The 19,625-nt window shown below is 50.3% G+C and overlaps 3 protein-coding genes and 1 long non-coding RNA gene across 5 annotated transcripts; 3 read left to right on the forward strand and 1 right to left on the reverse strand.

Moving 5' to 3' along the window:
• CALR (calreticulin) lies at positions 1 to 3,850 on the forward strand. The gene is made up of 9 exons (XM_006041554.4): positions 1 to 173; positions 542 to 643; positions 803 to 1,006; positions 1,453 to 1,547; positions 1,637 to 1,846; positions 1,929 to 2,042; positions 2,126 to 2,269; positions 2,882 to 2,974; positions 3,064 to 3,850. Exons 1-9 carry the CDS (start codon positions 83 to 85, stop codon positions 3,262 to 3,264), a joined length of 1,254 nt encoding a protein of 417 aa, XP_006041616.1. The 5' UTR covers positions 1 to 82; the 3' UTR covers positions 3,265 to 3,850.
• Positions 3,851 to 4,007: 157 nt separating this feature from the next.
• RAD23A (RAD23 homolog A, nucleotide excision repair protein) lies at positions 4,008 to 11,614 on the forward strand. Of its 2 annotated transcripts, none has more exons than XM_006041551.4 (9): positions 4,008 to 5,697; positions 7,160 to 7,321; positions 7,488 to 7,669; positions 7,809 to 7,864; positions 7,986 to 8,113; positions 8,375 to 8,453; positions 8,574 to 8,707; positions 10,571 to 10,735; positions 10,820 to 11,614. In XM_006041551.4, exons 1-9 carry the CDS (start codon positions 5,626 to 5,628, stop codon positions 10,931 to 10,933), a joined length of 1,092 nt encoding a protein of 363 aa, XP_006041613.3. In that variant the 5' UTR covers positions 4,008 to 5,625; the 3' UTR covers positions 10,934 to 11,614. The 2 variants fall into 2 exon arrangements, with proteins under 2 accessions (XP_006041613.3, XP_006041614.3); XM_006041552.4 differs by having other exon boundaries at positions 8,577 to 8,707.
• Positions 11,615 to 12,121: 507 nt separating this feature from the next.
• On the reverse strand, positions 12,122 to 14,573 carry GADD45GIP1 (GADD45G interacting protein 1). The gene is made up of 2 exons (XM_006041550.3): positions 14,210 to 14,573; positions 12,122 to 12,479 (listed from the first exon to the last, which is right to left on the reverse strand). Exons 1-2 carry the CDS (start codon positions 14,557 to 14,559, stop codon positions 12,161 to 12,163), a joined length of 669 nt encoding a protein of 222 aa, XP_006041612.2. The 5' UTR covers positions 14,560 to 14,573; the 3' UTR covers positions 12,122 to 12,160.
• Positions 12,789 to 14,351, forward strand: LOC123466188. The gene is made up of 2 exons (XR_006641441.1): positions 12,789 to 13,409; positions 14,107 to 14,351. It is a non-coding gene; the product is annotated as an uncharacterized LOC123466188 (long non-coding RNA).
• Positions 14,574 to 19,625: the final 5,052 nt, after the last annotated feature.

Genomic DNA, 19,625 nt, shown 5'->3' on the forward strand with positions numbered 1-19,625 from the left:
CGGCGGCGTCCGTCCCCACTGCAGAGCTGCTGCCGGACGAGCAACTTAAAGGGCCCGCGCGCCACCGCCCCCTCGGCCCGCCATGCTGCTACCCGTGCCGCTGCTGCTCGGCCTTCTTGGCCTGGCCGCCGCTGATCCCACCGTTTACTTTAAGGAGCAGTTTCTGGACGGAGGTAACGGCTAGTCCCGCTCGAGATCGTCCTAACGACGCGGCTGGCCCCCCGGCCCATATCTGCGTGTCGCTTGTAATTACTGCTCAGAGGGCCAACACGGTTTCCTTCAAGGACTGGAGCCGAAGGCGAGCCTTCCTTCGGCGTCCCTGGGGAGCGTGGAGGGAGCAGCGGCTTTCCGAGGCGGGAGTTAGGGTTTGCCCGAAGATCTTTAAAGTCACCAGAGATGTCAAACTAGAGGTTGGGGTGGGGACAGTCTGGGGGGAGGGAGGAATCTCCTTCCTTGCTCCCAGCAGTTTGTGGCTCCTGGTAGATGTTTGGTGGGGGGTTGATCAGCACCGCCGCGCTTACCTGCCTTTTTGGTCCTCTAGACGGGTGGACCGAGCGCTGGATCGAATCCAAGCACAAACCGGATTTTGGCAAATTCGTTCTCAGTTCCGGCAAGTTCTATGGTGACCAAGAGAAAGATAAAGGTAAGAACTTAGGAGTGGGTGCTCAGATCCAGGAGGACAGAGTTTGGGTATCCCTAGGAGTAGGGCAGGTGGAGGAAGGAGGACTGGCCTGTGTTTTACAGCCTTAGGGTTCCCCGGGGGTTGGTGCTGAGCCCTGATCTGACTATAGTCTCTCGGTAGGCCTGCAGACTAGCCAGGATGCCCGGTTCTACGCTCTGTCGGCGAGATTTGAGCCCTTCAGCAACAAGGGTCAGACGCTGGTGGTGCAGTTCACGGTGAAACACGAGCAGAACATCGACTGTGGGGGCGGCTATGTGAAGCTGTTTCCAGCTGGTTTGGATCAGACAGACATGCACGGAGACTCCGAATACAACATAATGTTTGGTGAGCGGACCCCACCCTGGTGCTGATTTCTGGTCACTTAGAGGGAGTTTAAAACCCCGGGAGTTCTTTATAGCCCATGAACGGTGGTCTTGAGAGCACAGAAAGCACTTAAATGCTTTAGACATATCTTTGATAGGGAAGGTGAGAGAATAGATAGGAATGACTTACTGCATTTTTATCATCGACCTCAGACTAATTCGTGCAATTTTATTATATAGGCATTTCCTCGTTCCTAGTTGTGCAAGTGAAGATACTGAGTTCTGGAACACTGATGTGTTTTTTTTTTAAGTGTCCTCCCCCAGTTCCTTAGAGAGAAGGTCTGAAGTGTGTTTTTTCAGCTTGACAGTCCTGAGTTAAAGAACCAAGTTGTCTTTTTTTAATGGGGTGGGCAGGGACTTGTAATGGTGGAAAGACTGTAGTTCTGACCAGATCTGCTTTTCATCAAGGCCCGGACATCTGTGGCCCCGGCACCAAGAAGGTTCATGTCATCTTCAACTACAAGGGCAAGAATGTGCTGATCAACAAGGATATCCGCTGCAAGGTGTGCCTTGGGGTGGTGACAAATGGCTGTGAGGGGAGGCTTTGAGCCCAGGCTGGTGGGCGGGGCCACTCATCTTCCATTCTCTTTAGGACGATGAATTCACCCACCTGTACACGCTGATTGTGCGGCCTAATAATACCTATGAGGTGAAGATTGACAACAGCCAGGTGGAGTCAGGCTCCTTGGAGGACGATTGGGATTTCTTGCCACCCAAGAAGATAAAGGATCCTGATGCCGCTAAGCCTGAAGACTGGGACGATCGCGCCAAGATCGATGACCCCACAGACTCCAAGCCTGAGGTTGGTGCTTGGGCAGGGGCTCCCCACCATGGAGGGTGTGGAGGACAGCTGGGTCTACTCTGACCTCCTAATGTATCCTCAGGATTGGGACAAGCCTGAGCACATTCCTGACCCTGATGCTAAGAAACCTGAGGACTGGGATGAAGAGATGGACGGAGAGTGGGAACCACCTGTTATTCAGAACCCAGAGTACAAGGTGGGTCTGGCACTCTGAGGAGGGTGGTGCACAATGGGGAAGGCAATGACATTCGCTCACCCATCATCGGTTTACTTCTGCAGGGGGAGTGGAAACCCAGGCAGATCGACAACCCAGAGTACAAGGGCATTTGGATTCATCCAGAGATTGACAACCCTGAGTATTCCCCTGACAGCAACATCTATGCCTATGAAAACTTTGCTGTTCTAGGCTTGGATCTTTGGCAGGTGAGACATGGAGGGAAAAGGCAGCTCCCTAGGGGACCTCAGGTGCTCAGGGCAACCCAGGAGAAAAGGGGACAAGGGCGGGCAGACTCCTGAATGGTGCCCCCCCTTTTTCTTTTAAGAAATTCCTGGTTTGTCATTACGGGGTTCTTACAGCACCTGCTTTGGCTTGTACTTAATATGTTCCAGGTACTACTTCCAAGTATCTCTGTGGGAACTTATTCACTTAATTGCACCCAACAGCCTAGAAAGGCAGGCAGATAACCCCATTAGAACTTAGCTTCACAGGGACCGAATTTTTGTCCTGTTTGCCAGCGTACTTTCTGCATCTGGTATGCTGCTTGGCACATAGAATGTACTAGAAAGATAGTTTGAAGAAGAGAATGAGAACCCATTTTATAGATGAAGATACTGAGGTGCAAAGAGATGACGTCACCAGCTCAAGATCATATATAGTAAATGGCAGAGCTGAGGTTTGAATCCAGGCAGCCTGTTTTTCAACTGCAATGTTAGACTGTAGTATTGTGTAGTGGTTATGTGAGCATGGGCAGGAGACCTTTTCAAGGCCAAGGCCAACAGGTATCCCTTCTGACCACCCATTCTGGCCCTATACAGGTCAAGTCTGGCACCATCTTTGACAACTTCCTCATCACCAACGATGAAGCATATGCTGAGGAGTTTGGCAACGAGACGTGGGGTGTTACAAAGGTGAAACCAAGGTCCAGCCTGGTTATGGGGGTGGGAAGGGTTGGCAGGGGAGTCCAGGCCTGAGGGGTGTATGTGTGGTTTGTACACAGGCAGCAGAAAAGCAAATGAAGGACAAGCAGGATGAAGAGCAGAGGCTACACGAGGAGGAGGAGGAGAAGAAAGGCAAGGAGGAGGAAGAGGCAGACAAAGATGAGGACGAAGACAAGGATGAGGATGAGGAGGATGAAGATGAGAAGGAAGAGGAGGAGGAAGAAGATGCTGCCGCTGGCCAGGCCAAGGATGAGCTGTAGGGGCCACCTCCGCTTCCAGGGCTGGACTGAGGCCTGAGCGCTCCTGCCGCAGAGCCGGCTGCGCCAAATAATGTCTCTATGAGACTGGAGAACTTTGATTTTTTTCCAGGCGGGTTCCAATTTGGGGTGGATTTTGTTTTTGGCTCCCCCTCCCCCCCTTTTTTTAACTTTTTTTTTTTTTTACTGGCATTTTGTCTCTGATTCTCTTCAGCCCTCACCCCTGGCCTTCATCTGTCTTGATTGACATCTTTGCTTTCTTCTGTCCCCTTCACTCCAGATCCCTAAGTTCCCTTCCAGCTTGGGGACTCAGGGTGGGATGTGGTGTGGAGGAGAAGCCCCAGGCCCAAAATTCCATCTATTCTTCCTGGATCCCAGAGGGTGGGGTAGGAGAAGAGGGTGGCATCCCCAGCCCCCCAGCACTGAGGAAGAATGGGGCTCTTAAGGCCTTAGCTCTGATCCCTTCCCCTTTCTCCCTGCCCCCAGGACTGGGCCACTTCTGAGTTGGGGCAGCGGGTTCTAGCTCAGCTCATGCTGAGAATGTAAGAACTACAAACAAAATTTCTATTAAATTAAGTTTTGTGTCTTCCTCCTGTGTCTCCTGGGAGAGGTAATTGTTTAGTGAGATTTGTTTTTTAGCCACTAGAATTGTTGGCTGAATGTCCCCATAAGGTTACAGGAGCCCTTGTTTATCTCCAGAACCTCAGGTGAATGAGAAAGAGTAACCATTTCCAGTGTCATTACAAATACACTCCATTTATTAGCTCCTGGAGTCCTTTCATCAAACTGGTGAGTTTTCATTCTGGTATCAGTTGAGTTTGAGACAGATTTAGGAAGAGGTGGGTTTTGAACCCACACCTTAGCCATCAATTCATGTGAACTCGTTCACATTGAACCGCATACACATCTCTTGCTGGTGAAGGAGCAAGACTACACAGATATTAGTTTTAAACACATTTTCTGACTACTAGCTAGTGTTAAAAGCTATTAATTCCTTTTATAGTCAAGGAAATAGATTCAGAGATGTTATCTACCCCAGTGGCCTTCAGTGGCCAAGTCAGGGTTTGAACCTCTTGAAGGAAAAGAGGTGGCCCCAAGGGAGGGAGTGAGTGTCAGAAGAGCCTGTGGGCCTGTAGGTTGGCATAGGCCCACTTTGTTGGGCCCCACAAGGCTGCCATTAATGTCCAGTGGGTGGTTGGGAACTGATGTCTCTTAACTGCAGGAGAGGGAAGAAAGAATTCCTCACCCCTGTCTGACCTAGGCTTGTGAAAGCTTACTAGCACAGGATATGCTCTGAAGGGAGAAGCTGCAGGACCTGGTAATAGTTGGGTAAGGAGTGAGGTGGCAGGCCACCGCCTGGTGTTTTCTCAGATGTGAATGGTAAGAAGAGCTGGTTAAGTGGCAGGTAATGGTCTGTTCAGGATGGGAGTAGGATGGAAAGTTCACCCACTAAATGGAAGACAAGTACATCACCTCCATCCTGTCTGCCAAAGCACCTTCAGCTTTGGCTAACCAACCCTTCACTCCTTGTTCCATGGGTAGGACTCCTTCCGAGTGTCTTGGGGCCTAGCCCCACCCTTCTGGGAGGCCTCCAGAATTGGCATATCCGGGGAAAGTTTAAGGAGAGAATTTTGTGTTCAGTGTAGGGAAATCCTCAAGTACTCGGAGTACTTGATGGAGTCAGATGGAGATAGTTGGGTGAACAAAGTGATCAGGGGAGGGGCAGCAGAGAGGTAGGGAGACCCAGGAGCTGTTATTCATTCCAAAAATCCAGCTCTTCCGTTAGGGATTAATGAGGCCACAGAATGGCATTGTGTCCCCACGTCCGTGGTCGATTTCCGTGTTTAACTGTTGGTGACCTTTCAAGTATACTTTCTAGTTCTTTCCGGGCTTGATAGGCTTCCTGTCAGGTGGCCAGACCAGAGTAAGGCTCATTTGGAACGAGCAAAAAGACATTAAGCTTTTGTGGAAGAAATGAAAAGTTAGCAAGTACATTGCTTGTTAAACGTCAACAAACTCATGGGCGTGAAACTGGGGGTCTCAGAGCCATTTTGTGGCCTATGACGTCACCGCTAACGGGCATGGCGTCACTCGCAGGAAGCCACTTGATGGTAGAGCAAGAAGTCCCCCTCCCCTCTCACGGAATAGAATTGAGTCTGCGCATGCTTTGCTCGAGGCCGCGCTCGTGCGCATGCTCGCGATGGCCAAGGGGGCGCGCTCATGTCACGTGTTGTGGTGGTCGGCGCGCGCACTGCCTGCCCCGGAAGCTGTCGGTGTGCGGCGCGGCTGGGCGCTAAGATGGCGGCGGCGTGAGTTGCATGTCGTGTGAGGATTCTGGGGCCGCTCTGTCGCTCGGGTCCCACCATGGCCGTCACGATCACGCTCAAAACACTGCAGCAGCAGACCTTCAAGATCCGCATGGAGCCTGATGAGACGGTGCGAGCCAGGCCGGAGCTCCGGAGCGGGAGCGACGGGTGCAGCGGGTGGGGTGGGGGCGGGGAGGCCGGGATCCCGACGACAGAGGCGGGCAAGACGGCGCAGGGTCGCGCCCTGCCCATTCTCCCTACGGGCCTGACTTTCCCAGATACCCTGATGGTCCCTGGCTCTGCCCCTGGTGGCTCGGGCGGCGCTCTTGGGTCGATCTCCAGGGGAGGCCCCACCTCCGGGACGCCCGCCAGGTCCCGGCTCCAATGTCAGCGCCCTCGCGGGGCGCGGGATCCGCAGGCTCAGATTGCTGGCCGGGCTGCTTTCTCTGGAATGGGTCCTCCCGAGTTCCCACCTTTGTAGGCTTTGCCTCGGGACCTTGGTGGCCAAATCTGGGAGTAGTGATCAGGAGATGCCGGGTGATGACAGCAACTATGATGATAATAAACGGTCTGAGTTTCAGTGGTCCGTGTTTGTTTTTCACCAGTCGCTGAGCGTTTTCATGATGTTTTACTAACTTTGCAAAGTAGGCTTGTCATCTGGGCACTCTTGCGTGTCCTCACTTAACAGATGTGGAAACTTTGAGCTTGAAGAACTTTGCTATAGTCGCAATGCATACAGCAAGGCGTGGCGGAGCTGATTTCAGTTCGGATTTGCCTCAAGTCTCTAGAGCCCACGGTCTAAAGATGATGCTGTGCTTTTGGCCGGAAAGAGACTTAGGACCTAAAAAACGTGTATTTGGCACTTTTTGCACAATTTCCCCCATGAGGGAGATATTGAAGTTCATTTTTTGTAAAAAGGAAACAAACAGATTTTTTTTGACCAACCCAGCTGTTTGGAAAAGTTAGGTAATGTCTGTGCCTCTATTTTTCTCAAATATAAAACAAGGATATGGAACTTGCTTCCTGGTGCAGTGGTTGATACTGCACTTTCAGTGCAGGGGGCCTGGATTCAATCCTTGGTCAGGGAACTAGATCCCATATGCCAAAACTAAGATCCTATACAGCCAAATAAATAACTTTTAAAAAATACAAAATGAGGCTCATGGTACCTATTCCACTCAGTTATTACAAGGCTTTAAAGCTGTGACGTATACATTTATAATAGCACTATCAACTTAGGATTCTCTCAGTAAACACCACTGTCAGCAACCTTAGGTCTCCCCTTTATTTTGAATTGCATTTCATCGTGTTTACATCATTTGAAATACGTATTAGTTTTTTTATTCTCCCACGTGAGTGTCCTCTATGAAAACAGGGACATGTGTTGAGTCTTCGTGCTCTGTCATCTGTACCTAAAACTTCACCTGGCACATATTCAGTGTTCAGTAAATATATCGTTGAATGGAGAATGGTCTACTATGCTTGATTATGAAGCTTAGCTATTCAGCCATCAGGGCCTGCAGCCTGCCCCCAAACTACAAGGAAAGAGAGAATCTGGGGGGTTTGCAATGATCATCTACCCCTTCCTCCAGGTGAAGGTGCTAAAGGAGAAGATAGAAGCTGAGAAGGGTCGTGATGCTTTCCCCGTGGCCGGACAGAAACTCATCTATGCTGGCAAGATCCTGAGTGACGATGTCCCCATCAGGGACTATCGCATTGACGAGAAGAACTTTGTGGTCGTCATGGTGACCAAGGTGGGTGATGTCTGCTGGTTGGGAGGGTGGGTGGATTGGCTGGGGAGCTGGCAAACAGCCTGTGCCCAAGAGAGATTAGCCATGAACAGGGTGGGGCGGAGCTGTGGAGGGATGTCGGGGCTAGATAGGGGTACTGATGCCTGCTCCCTTTTTCTGGGTGTCACAGGCTAAAACCAGCCCAGGCACCTCAGTACCCTCAGAGGCCTCACCCACTGCCACCCCGGAGTCTTCCACATCCTTCCCGTCAGCCCCTGCCTCAGGCATGTCCCACCCCCCACCTACTGCCAGAGAAGACAAAAGCCCTTTGGAGGAATCTGCCCCCACGACGTCCCCGGAGTCTGTGTCTGGGTAAGGCAAGGAGCTGCAGCCCCAGTTTGGGCCCTGTCTTCCCTGCCCCTTTCAGCGCCCACGGTCATGGTTCCACACACCTGGGGGGAGGGCTAGCCGCCAGAAGCCAGGGTCCGATTTCTCTCTCTTGAATTTGCAGCTCTGTTCCCTCTTCAGGTAGCGGCGGGCGAGAGGAAGACGCGGCCTCCACGCTAGGTGGGTGGGTGGTCCCCCAATTGAAAATGGCTGGATGCCCCAGGGGCATCCTGTGGGCATGGGAGGGCCGGGAAGCTGCCCTTCCTTCTCAGTGACCCAGCCTTTGCTGCTCCCTCCACAGTGACGGGCTCTGAGTATGAGACAATGCTGACGGAGATCATGTCCATGGGCTACGAGCGAGAGCGGGTCGTGGCCGCCCTGAGAGCCAGCTACAACAACCCCCACCGAGCTGTGGAATATCTACTCACGGTGAGGTGGGGCTGCTGCCTCCCGGGGAGTTCTCAAGGAAGCATACGGACTTCAGTGCTCTGAAGGGTGGTCAGAATCTGTCCCCCAAAACGTTTGGGTTAGGGTTCTAGCCAGGAAAGAACTGCAGGAGCCGGGAGGAGAGCGGTGGGGTGGGCCTGGGAGGGCAGAGCGGAGGCCTCCTGTGTCTCCCGCCAGGGCTGAGTATGCAGGAGGGGCGGCAGTGGGCAGTCTGTGCTTGGAACTTAAAAGGACGCCTGACAGGGAATTCCTGGGAGCCCCGAGCCAGAACACGGTTCTGTCCAGGAGAGCCAAGTTTCAGAGCAGCCATCCACAGAAGCAGGTAAGTGATTGGGAGGTGTGCGCGTGGGGTGCCTGCTGTTGCGGCACCTGACTCATCCCACCCACCCCGTACTTCTGGGAGCCCAGGGTGGTGTCTGACCACACCCCTGCCCCCTGCCAGCAGGAGAGAACCCCTTGGAATTTCTGCGAGACCAGCCTCAGTTCCAGAACATGCGGCAGGTGATTCAGCAGAACCCTGCGCTGCTGCCAGCCCTGCTCCAGCAGCTGGGCCAGGAGAACCCCCAGCTCTTACAGGTACAGGCCTGGAGGCAGAGGGAGTCGGTGCAGGCCCCATCTCCCCTACCTGTGGGTACCACAGCCCCCAGAGAGAGAGCGCAGCCCAGCATGGTGGGTAGGGGAGTCTCAGCTTGGAAGGCACAACTGACACGATGGTGCCCTGCTGTTCCCTGTGGCCTGAGGGCCTCCGTGGTTTCGCCTGATGCTCCAGCCGCCTGTGAGCTGTAGCCGCTGTTGTCACACTCCCGCAGAGGAGGCGCCAGAGGTTTGGAGCAGCCTGGCAACTGGTGGAGTGTGTGTCTGCCGCCAGCCTCTGGGGCCTGCACTCTGACTTGGCTCCACATGCAGCTGTTGCTTCATAAACACCCCTAGGGTTGCAGGACTGCTGTGCCCTGGTTGGTTCTGAGACCACCGAGCTCAGCAAAGCTCCATCCCGCCCTTGAAGGTTCCGAGGCAGAGGAGCAGTGACCCCTGAGTGTGACAGGGTCCTCTGGGTTCTCTGTGAAGCCTGCCTCTCCTGATTCAGGCATCTGCTGCTTCTACCCCAGACGTTTCAGTCTCCTGTGCTGCCTCCTGCTCCCCTCCTCCAGATGCTGGAGGGCCCGAGCTGCACATCTTCATTCTTTATCTGCTGTCAATCCTGGGGCCTTTAATCTGTGTGTGTGTGAGTCACTCAGTTATGTCTGACTTTGCAGTCCTATGGACTGTAGCCCGCCAGCCTCCTCCGTCCATGGAATTCTTAGCAAGAATACTGGAGTGGGTTACCATGCCCTTCTCCAGGGGATCTTCCCGATCCAGGGATTGAACCTGGGTTTCCTGTATTGCAGGCAGATTCTTTACTATCTGAGCCACCAGGGAACCCCCTCCCCGCCTTAAATTTGTATGATCAGCCTGGACCCTCTGGATGCCATGTTCTCCATGACTGACTGGGTGCCTCCATGAAAATGCTTTCTACATATCCAAGACCAGAGCAGATTCTCCCTGCCTTCCCTAACCCTGCCAGGACCAACCTGGGCTTGCTTGAGCCCCAGGCACCTGGGGGCCTGCTCGGCTTATCCCCCACCTGTCCTGTTTGCTCTGCCTGCAGAACACTCAGCCCAGCCCTGCACTCCACCTCTGTGGCTGCCACCTCATCTTCTACTGGGTCCCCAGGCGGCTACTATCCAGGCCTCTGCTTCTGCACTTTTCCTGTGGTTATTCTCCACCAGAATCCAGATTCCTGAAAAAGCGCTTTTTCCTTTGATGTGAAAATTGTCAAATGTACATAAAAATAGGGGCATATCAAAACCCCCCAGATGTGTAACACCCAGATGAATTCATCTTTTTAAAAAGTACACAGATGTCTTTTCCTAGTTGATTCTCACCACTGTGGTGTCCCGTTATGCTAGAAGGCACTAGAAGAAAGCGGTTTAGACCTTCTCTCCCTCTCTGATCTCATCTTTTGCTTCCTCCTTTCCTTTGTTTATAGTTTTGCCATATGGATTTTTTTGTTTCTGGAGTTTTCCAAATACACTCCCATCCCTGGGCCTTTACACTTGCTGTTGGCTCTATGTGGAAGCAAACTTTCTTCTCCATCCTATGGATCACAGGCCCCTCCCTCCTGGCTTAAAGTGTCTTTCCCAGACCAAGGTCTACTCTGATGTATGGCAGGGTCAGTATTTACATTGTAAATAATAGCCAATTTATTTGCGTGCGTAAGGCCTATCTCCCCATCCTGGACATTAGCTCCTCTAGGACAGGGCCCGTGTCCACCACTGTGTGGCTGGCCAGAGTAGGTGCCCTGTAAATGTTTGCTGAGTGAGTGCAAAGGGCTGTGATAGGGACCTGGGGGAGGGGGGGACAAAGGCCGTGGGTCACCCTTCCCTCCTCTGTCTCCCACAGCAAATCAGCCGGCATCAGGAGCAGTTCATCCAGATGTTGAATGAGCCCCCCGGGGAGCTGGTGGACATCTCAGACGTGGAGGGCGAGGTGGGCGCCATAGGTGAGGAGGCCCCGCAGATGAACTACATCCAGGTGACGCCGCAGGAGAAAGAAGCTATAGAGAGGGTAAGAGGCCTGTCCAAGAGGGCTGTGACCTCGTGGGTGGGCAGGGCCCTCACCTCTTGCTTATACCTGCCCGTCTTCCCACAGTTGAAGGCCCTGGGCTTTCCAGAGAGCCTGGTGATCCAGGCCTACTTCGCTTGTGAAAAAAACGAGAACTTGGCTGCCAACTTCCTCCTGAGTCAGAACTTTGATGACGAGTGATGCTGGGAGGCCAGGCTGCCCACCACCCCCTCCTCCCCACCCTCCCATCCCCTCTCCACAAAAGTTTTATAAAAGAAAAAAATATATATATATATTCATGTTTATTTAAGAAGTGGAAAAAAAAAATCAAAAACTAAAAAAAAGAAACTCCGACCCAACTTCCCACTCTCCTAAAGTGGTCCCTCATTCCCATCTTGGCCTGAAAAGACCTGGGCCAGACAGCTGTCCCCCTCTCCCCATCCCCCACCCCAGCCCAGCCTGCTCTAAGGAGCTGGCAGAACTGGAGGTGACAGATGGGCCCCTCTTGGCCTGTGTCCCAGCTCCCTGCAGCCAGATGGAGAGGCGGCTGCTTGCTTCCCCACCCCCCCAGAGAGCCCCCGAGACCTCCCCCGCCCTCTTCCAGGGTGAGGGGAAGCTGGAGCTCCAAACTTTTGATCCTCCATTGGAGTGTCTCACATCTTTCCATCTGGGGTGAACGCTAAAGAGGCCCAAGGACTCCTCTGTGGTCTGGCCTAGGCTTCCATCCTGCATCCCTTTGCTGGCGGGGGGAAGGTCTGGTTTGTCCTGCTTGGGGAAGGGGAAACATCAGAGTTGCTCTGGAGTTTGAGGCTAGCCCCCCACCCCAGAAGAGAACTGTTGTCTCTGATAAAGGTTTTGAAGTGAATAAAGTTTTAAAAGCCAGTCCTGTAGTTCATCCCTACTGGGGCTTCCCACTCCAGCTGGTCTGGGTCTAGGGGCTAGTTGGGCACAGGAGATGGGGGAATGCCATGAAAGGGGCAGAGGGGTCTGTCTGCCTCTGCAGATTGTGGCTCCTAGTGTACCCCGCCCCCACCACCAAGCTGTGTTATTCCCAGGCAGTGGGCCCCAGCCTTGGAAGGGCTGCTGCTCTTTCCACCCCCCCATCATCACCACAGTCTGTTTTGGCTACACTTCCCCCCTGGTAATTGGCTAATTACTGGAGATTAATGTTGGTAAACAGAAGCCTTCTTCTCCTCTGCCATCTGCTCCTCCATTATTTCCCCATTGTGCCCCGCCCCTTTTTCCCCCTGAAGCCCCAGAGTTGGTCAGCATGGTCTTGAGTCCCCTGAGTGAGCAGAGCCAGGGAAGGGTGGGGGATTCCCTGGCTCCAGGTGTTGGAGAAGGAACCAATGTGCCCAGGGAGGGGTGTGATAAGAGAGGACATAGCTCTTCAGGGGTGGGGCAAGTTTTATTGGGAAAGAACCCAGCTCAGGAATCGGGTGTTTCAGAGTCTGCTGGATCCTGGGCCGCAGCAGCGGCCATCGCAGCAGCTCGTGCCTCCTTCTTCTTTCTTTGTTTCTCCTCCTTGAGGCGCTTGCGATGCTGCTTCTCCAAGTCCTGCAGCAGCTCCTGGAAGCGGGCACTCCTCGGGTCCACGTGGTATCCCAGGCGCTCCTGGGCCTCCGCCTGCAGCCGGGCCCTCCGCTCCTTGTCTGCTTGCACCTTCTCCCTGCGTGCCTGCTGCTGCCGCCGCCAGTTCTCAATCATCTGTGGCATCTTGGCCATGCACTCTTCAATGAGCTGTTCCCTGCCGGTGAAGGAGGGTGGTTGGTGAGGGCAGCCCCACCCAGCCAGAGCAGTACCCATCCACCCACCTCCCACCCCCAAGCCTTTGCCCACATCCTGCCTCTTCCAGCTCCCCTATATTTCGAGATGAAAGATTGGGAAGGCTTATGGTGGCCATTAAAACTGTCAAGAAAAGTCCTTGACAAGTGAAGCAAGAGGCAGGAGAGAGGAACTAGTGTGAAAGTGACAGTGTTAGTCACTCAGTTGTGTCTGACTCTGAGACTCCATGGACTATAGCTGCCAGGCTCCTCTGTCCATGGAATTCTCCAGGCAAGAATGCTGGAGTGAGTAACTATTTTCTTCTCCAGGGGATCTTCCCAACCCAGGGATCAAACCCCAGTCTCCTGCATTGCAGATTCTTTACCATCTGAACCGCCAAGGAAATAAATATGTATTTAACCTTGAGCAAGCCCCAGTCACTCTAGGAGCAGACCCCAAGTCAACCCAGCATTTCCCTGAGCTGTCTCCTGAGCCATCCAAGTGCCACGTGTTATTCCCATAGCACATTCCTTCATCCTACAGACATCAATGAGTACCCACTCTATGCCAGGCCCACTTCTAGATACAGGAGTGGAGGCAAGAAATGAATCGGACCTTTCCCTCCAATAGGTGGTAGGTGTGAGTCACTGTTCCATTTTAAGGATTAGCAACATGAAACTGAAAGCCCCATGGTAGGGTCACCCAGCTGGGATAACTGGGTTTATTTGACATAGGTTCACATCCCAGCTCTGTTCGTTCACTGGGCGACTGGACATGTGACTTCACCCTCCTTGGCCTCAGTTTCCTATCTCTCAAAGAAGGGTGATTCCCTCTTCCTCTTAGAGCTGCTGTGAGGACAAGAACAGTAAACACCAGGAACACACTCGCCTGCCTTCGCTGCCCCCTCTCTTCAGTAAGTGGCACAATCAATATCTTCACTTTTGCTTCCATTCTTCCCTCTAAATCCTTCAGACCTGCCTCCCAAGTCCGATCTGTACCCTTGATCCCATGCTCCATTACCTCTCACACCTCCCCAGCCACACTAATGTCCAGGCTGTTTCTTAAAGCACATACCTACCTCAGGGCGTTTGCACCAGCTGTTCCCTTTACCAAGAACATTCTCCCTAAGATCTTTCCATGGCTACCGCTGATCATTCATCTCTCTCTTAAGTTGCTCAGTCATGTCTGACTCTTTGTGACTCCATGGACTACACAGTCCATGGAATTCTCCAGGCCTGAATATGGGAGTGGGTAGCCTTTCCCTGCTCCAGGGGATCTTCCCAACCCAGGGACCGAACCTAGGTCTTCCGCATTGCAGGTGGATTCTTTACCAGCTGAGCCACAAGGGAAGCCCAACAGGTCTCTGCTTAAACATTTTAAATGTCAAGTTCTCAGAGAAGCCTGAGGCCTACCAAGGCGAAGTCACCCTCAGGCCTGCAGGCTCCACCCAGTTTTATCTTCCTAATGACTCTGGGTCACCATTTGAAATTGATTTTGTTCCCCACTATGCCCTCAGCACCCGGGACATGGCCTTGCTCAGAGTAGGCGCTAAGTAAAGATTTGCTGACCGATGACTAAATGAACTTAGCCAGAAGTCTTTTCGCATCTAGGTGAGCGTGCACGTAAATACTACATGCAAACCGCCCGATGGAGTAAGCACTGTTGATGCACAGTTCACCGTCGGCCCGCAGTCCCGCTCCCGCCCGACCGCACCTGGCTTGTCGCTTCTGCTCTTCGGCCAGCTGCTGCACCCGCAGCGATTCCTGCATGACCGCCAGGCTCGGGTACCATTCTCGCTCCTCAGCCTCCAGCTCGAGCAGCTGTTCCCGCGACGGCCACAGAGAACCGGGGTCAACACCGGAGGCGGCGCCATGCCGCGCGAACTGCTTAGCTGCGTAGCGCGGCCCCAGCTGCCAGCGCGGGGTCAGTGGGTCATCCGGGTCGGGCCACCAGGGCTCCCGTGAGCGGCGCGGAGGCGGCGGCGCTCGGTAGCCGCGGGAGCCCGGGCCCAGGGTCGTCACCCACCCGAACAGGCTGCGAGCCTGCCGCATGGGCGCAGCCATCTTGGCCGTGCGAGGTCCTCGCGAGCAGGCCGGGCTGGCCAAGGCGCTGCCTGCGCGTGAGGTCCGCTGGGGGTCGGGAGGAGGCAAGGAACTTGGCTGCCTCAGTTCCGCGCAGGGAGAAGAGGGGAGTAGTCTTATTTTTTACACATCTTCAAGTATAATTATAAAATTTCCTGTAGCAGTTGATTTATTAAAATCGTATTTAAATTTTTTCTTGGTTTTTTTGTTCATATTTAAAATTTAATTTTATGTTAAAAATAGCATTTAAATATTAACATTTAAATGTTTTAAATTTAAACCATCATTTAAATATTTATTTAAAACACTGAAATATTTTCGTTTTGAGTTCAATCTACGTATTATTTTATATTTTAACTTTTAAATCTATGCAACATATTTAATTTTTTTTTAATCCAGGCAAGAATATTGGAGTGGATTGCCATTTCCTCCTCCAGGGGATCTTCCTGACCAGGGATCGAAGCAGTGTCTTCTACGTCTCATGCATTACAGGAGGATTTTTTACCCGCTGAACCAAGGGGAAAGCAACCCCTGGCTATTTTCTAGGGCCATGGGCTTCTGTAGTTGCCGCACGCTGGCTCGGTACTTGCGGGAAAGGGATTCGGTTGCCCTTCAGCGTGTGGAATCTTCGGGACCAGGGAACAAACCGTGTCCCGTATCGGCAGACGATTTCTTACAGCACCACCACGGAAGCCCTAAATATTTAAAATTTATATAAATACTTATTTAAACATTGTTCATAACATTATTTATATTATGCCTTTTCATTTGATTTTAATATATTTATTTAAATTTTAATTTTGAATAATTACTTAAAACTTTCCTTAACATTTATTTAAATGTTTACATTTTGTGGGCCTTCCCTGGTGGCTCAGATGGTAAACAATCTGCCTGCAATGCAGGAGACCTGGGTTTGATCCCTGGGTGGGGAAGATACCCTGGAGAGGAGAATGGCTACCCATTCTAGTATTATTCTTGCCTGGAGAATTCCATGGACAGAGGAGCCTGGTGGGCTACAGTCTATGGGGTTGCAAAGAGTTGGACATGACTGAGGGGCTAACACTAACAATTCTGTCTATAACACTTGAATTTGAATGTAAATATTATTTACGATATTTATATAGAAATTTTACTTTACATCATATTGTAAATAGTTACTATATGCCTTTTAAGTTTTTGTATGTTAAAATGTTTAAAACATTCAATCCTGGTGTAGAAACTAAATACTATTTTTGAAAAAGGATTTCCACCTTGAAAAGGAAGGAAATTCTGACCCACGCTACAGCATGGATGAAATTGAAAGCCATTACAGTGAGTGAAATAAGGCAGTCAGAAAAGGACATAAGTTATATGATTTCACTTACATGAGGTCCCTAAAGGAGTCAGATTCATAGAGTCAGCAAGTCGGAGCGTGCCTGGGAGGGGCAGGGGACTGGGGAATGGGAGTTACTGCTCAATAGGTACAGTGGATATATATTGTATTGAGTATAGGTGCTCAATAGGTATAGAATTTCTGTTTGGGATGATGAAAAAGTTCTGGAGATGGGTGGTGATGGTGGTTTCATAACGTTGTGAATGCTTAATGCCACTGAGCAGTACACTTGAAAATGGTTAAAATGTAAATTTTATGTTATGTATATTTTAGTATTTTAGAAAATGCCATTTGCCCAGGGAGCCAGGGAGCCTGGACAAGAATGTTCATAGTTCATAGCAGTACTATCTATTTCATATATATTAATCTCAAGCTGAAAACAGTTCGCACCTGAGTCCGTCTGCAGTCGAGTGGATCCCTGAATGTTGATGTTTCAGCCAACAGAATACCACACAGCATTCACAGCTGCTCACTGCCTTGTGGATGATTCTCATCAACATCTTATGCACCAAAGGAAGTGGGACCCAAATGATTCTTTTTCAGAAAGGAATGTTTTTGGTCATGGAAGGGTTTCCCTGGTGGCTCAGTGGTAAAGAATTCACCTGCCAAGGCAGGAGACTCGGGTTCAATCCCTGGGTGAGGAAGTTCCCCGGGAGGAGGAACTGGCAACCCACTCCAGTATTCTTGCCTGGAGAACCCCATGGATAGAGGGGCCTGGCAGGCTACAGTCCAAGGGCTCTTTTAGTCTGACATGACTTAGCAACTCAACAACAGAAACAAAGTTTACACAAATTGTCCTTTTCATATAAAGTTGAAAAATCCTAGTGTTATTATGGATGCACTCTTTTTAAGAGGTAAAAGATAAAGAAAAGCCAAACAGTGACCATTCTGGAAATCAGGATGGTACACCTCTGGTGGGGATAAGGAGGCAGCTGGGTGGTGGTCATGTGGCAGATATGGGAGGGGTTTGCTTTGTAACAGATCACTGAGCTGGGCATTCCCATTCTGTTAGCTTTTCTCTAAATGGACTGTATTCAGTGATTTCTTGATCCAGGCTTTAGTGATGCCTGAGTTATAATTATTCTTTCAGTTGGATATAATTGTATATGTGTGGGTTGCACACTTTCCTGTAGCTTTATTATATTTTGCAATTTAGAAAAATGAAAATACACGCAACAAAAAGGATTTCAGCAAGAAGTCCTACTCCCACCTGTCTCTCATCCTCTGCTTCCTTGGAGCCCCTCCTCCATCACTTGTGTTAGTTTCTTATGTATCCTACCATTGGTTTATACATTCTTTTTTTGAATTTTTATGAATTTGTTAACAATATTGCTTCTTTTTGTATTTTTGTTTTTTGGCCCCCGAGGCATGTGGGATCTTAACCCCCTGACTGATGAGGGATCAAACCCACAACGCCTGCATTGGAAGGCAAGGTCTTAACCACTGGACCACCAGGGAAGTCCCTATAGTGTCTTATTTACAGTGCTAATGGATTATTTATTTCACAAGGACAGAAGACTACAGTCATTCGGTCATCACCCAGGTTTAACAAATACTCATGCTTTGGCTCCCTTGCTTCAGGGGGTGTGTGTGTGTGTGTGTGTGTGTGTGTGTGTTTAATTTCTTTAAATAAAACGAGCCCTATTACAAAAATTTCTAGTGACAGTAAGGCCTCTGCTACAGATGCCAGTCTTCCCTCCACCCTTTACCCCCTGCACCCATCACCCTACTCAGGACTAACAGCTTATTGAAATCAGCTTATTCTTCCAAGACCAGTCTTTATGCATTCATTACTTATCTAGAGTGTGAGAACAATATTAATGCATTAATATATTTTAAACAGTTTGCATAAATGGTATCCTGAATATATTAGTTTGCAACTTTTTTCCCTCAGCCTCTTGGTTTCCAGATATCTCCAAGTGGATTCAGGTAGATTTCTACTGTGTAGCTGTGCTTTTCTGGAGAAGGCAATGGCACCCCACTCCAGTATTCTTCTTGCCTTGGATGGAGGAGCCTGGTAGGCTGCAGTCCATGGGGTCGCTACGAGTTGGACACGACTGAGCGACTTCACTTTCACGCATTGGAGAAGGAAATGGCAACCCACTCCAGTGTTCTTGCCTGGAGAATCCCAGGGACGGGGGAGCCTGGTGGGCTGCCATCTATGGAATCACACAGAGTTGGACACGACTGAAACGACTTAGCAGCAGCTGTGTTTTTCACAGTGTGGGTCACAGGGCCCATTATTGATTCAGGAAGTCAGGGAACTGGGTTCCAACCAGCATTTATCTCTGGGTTTACAGTTAAGGGAAGAATGATTCATAGAAAACTTCTTTTAATTTTTAAAAATTATTTATTTTTTTAAATGATGTAGCACACATAAAACTTACTGTTGTAACTTTTTTTGGCTATGCTGCTTTGTTGCTGCTTGAGGGCTTTCTCTAGTTGTGGCTAGCTGGGGCTACTCTCTAGCTGTGGTGCTTGGGCTTCTCATTGTGGTGGCTTCTCTTGTTGCAGAGCACCAGTTCTAGGGCATGTGGGCTCAGTAGCTGTAGCACAAGGGCTTGGTTGCCTTACGGTGTGTGGAATCTTCCCAGACTAGGCATTGAACCTGTGTCCGCTGCATTGGCGGGTGGACTCTTAACCATCGGATCATTAAGGAAATTCTCACAACCATTTTAAGGTCCATTACTATTCAGTGGCATTAAGCACATTCACTCTGTTGTACAACCATTACCACCATCCATTTCCAGGAATTTGTCATCTTGTAAAACTGAAACTCTTTCCCCATTAAGCAACTAACTCTCCATTCTCCACTTCCCTCAGCTCCTGGTAATCCCCATTCTAATTTCTGTCTCTGTGAATGTGACTACTCTTGGGACTTCATGTAAGTGGAATCATACGGTATTTGTCCTTTTGTGACTGGCTTATTTCACTGAGCAAAATGTCCTCAAGGGTCAGAATTTACTTCTTTTTTAAGGCTGAGTAATATTTCATTGCAGATATTCACCACTGTGTGTTTTTCTGTTCATCCACTGACGGGCATTTGGGCTGCTTCTACCTTTTGGCTGTTGTGAATAATGCTCCTGTGGACATGGGTATAATAGCAGCTATTATTAATGAAAAATACAGAATATTAAAATGTCAGGTTGTATCACATGTACTAACGGTAAGTATTATTTGGTAAAACATTTATTTCTGTCACATATGCATGTATGTATGTATACTGGTGATGCAGTTATCATCAATGGTAACAAACCTTCCCCAAACAACGATTTTGTTATGCTTATTGATTGTGTAGATCAGGAGTTTGCCCGGCCCCAGTGGGGATGGTTGTCTCTGTTCCATGCTGTCTGCAGCCCCCAGTGGGAATAATTGAAAGTTGAATGACTTAACACTTGGCAGCTAGAATCATCAGAAAGCATCTTTATTCATTCATGACTTACAGTGGCTTCTGGCTGGATATTCAGCTAAGGTATTGGCTGGAACAGCCACCAGTGGTCTCTCTGTTGGTCCCACCAGTCACCAACATTCTCTAGGTTCAAGGGTAGGGGTCAGAGACCTTTTCACTCAAAGGAGTCTCAGGGTCACATTGTCACAATTGCATACAAAGGATTGTATGTAGAACATGTAGGATAGGACATATTTTTTCAAGTATTTATTTATTTATAGTATTTGG

This window comes from Bubalus bubalis, chromosome 9, assembly GCF_019923935.1.
Source record: "Bubalus bubalis isolate 160015118507 breed Murrah chromosome 9, NDDB_SH_1, whole genome shotgun sequence".
NCBI lineage: Eukaryota > Metazoa > Chordata > Mammalia > Artiodactyla > Bovidae > Bubalus > Bubalus bubalis.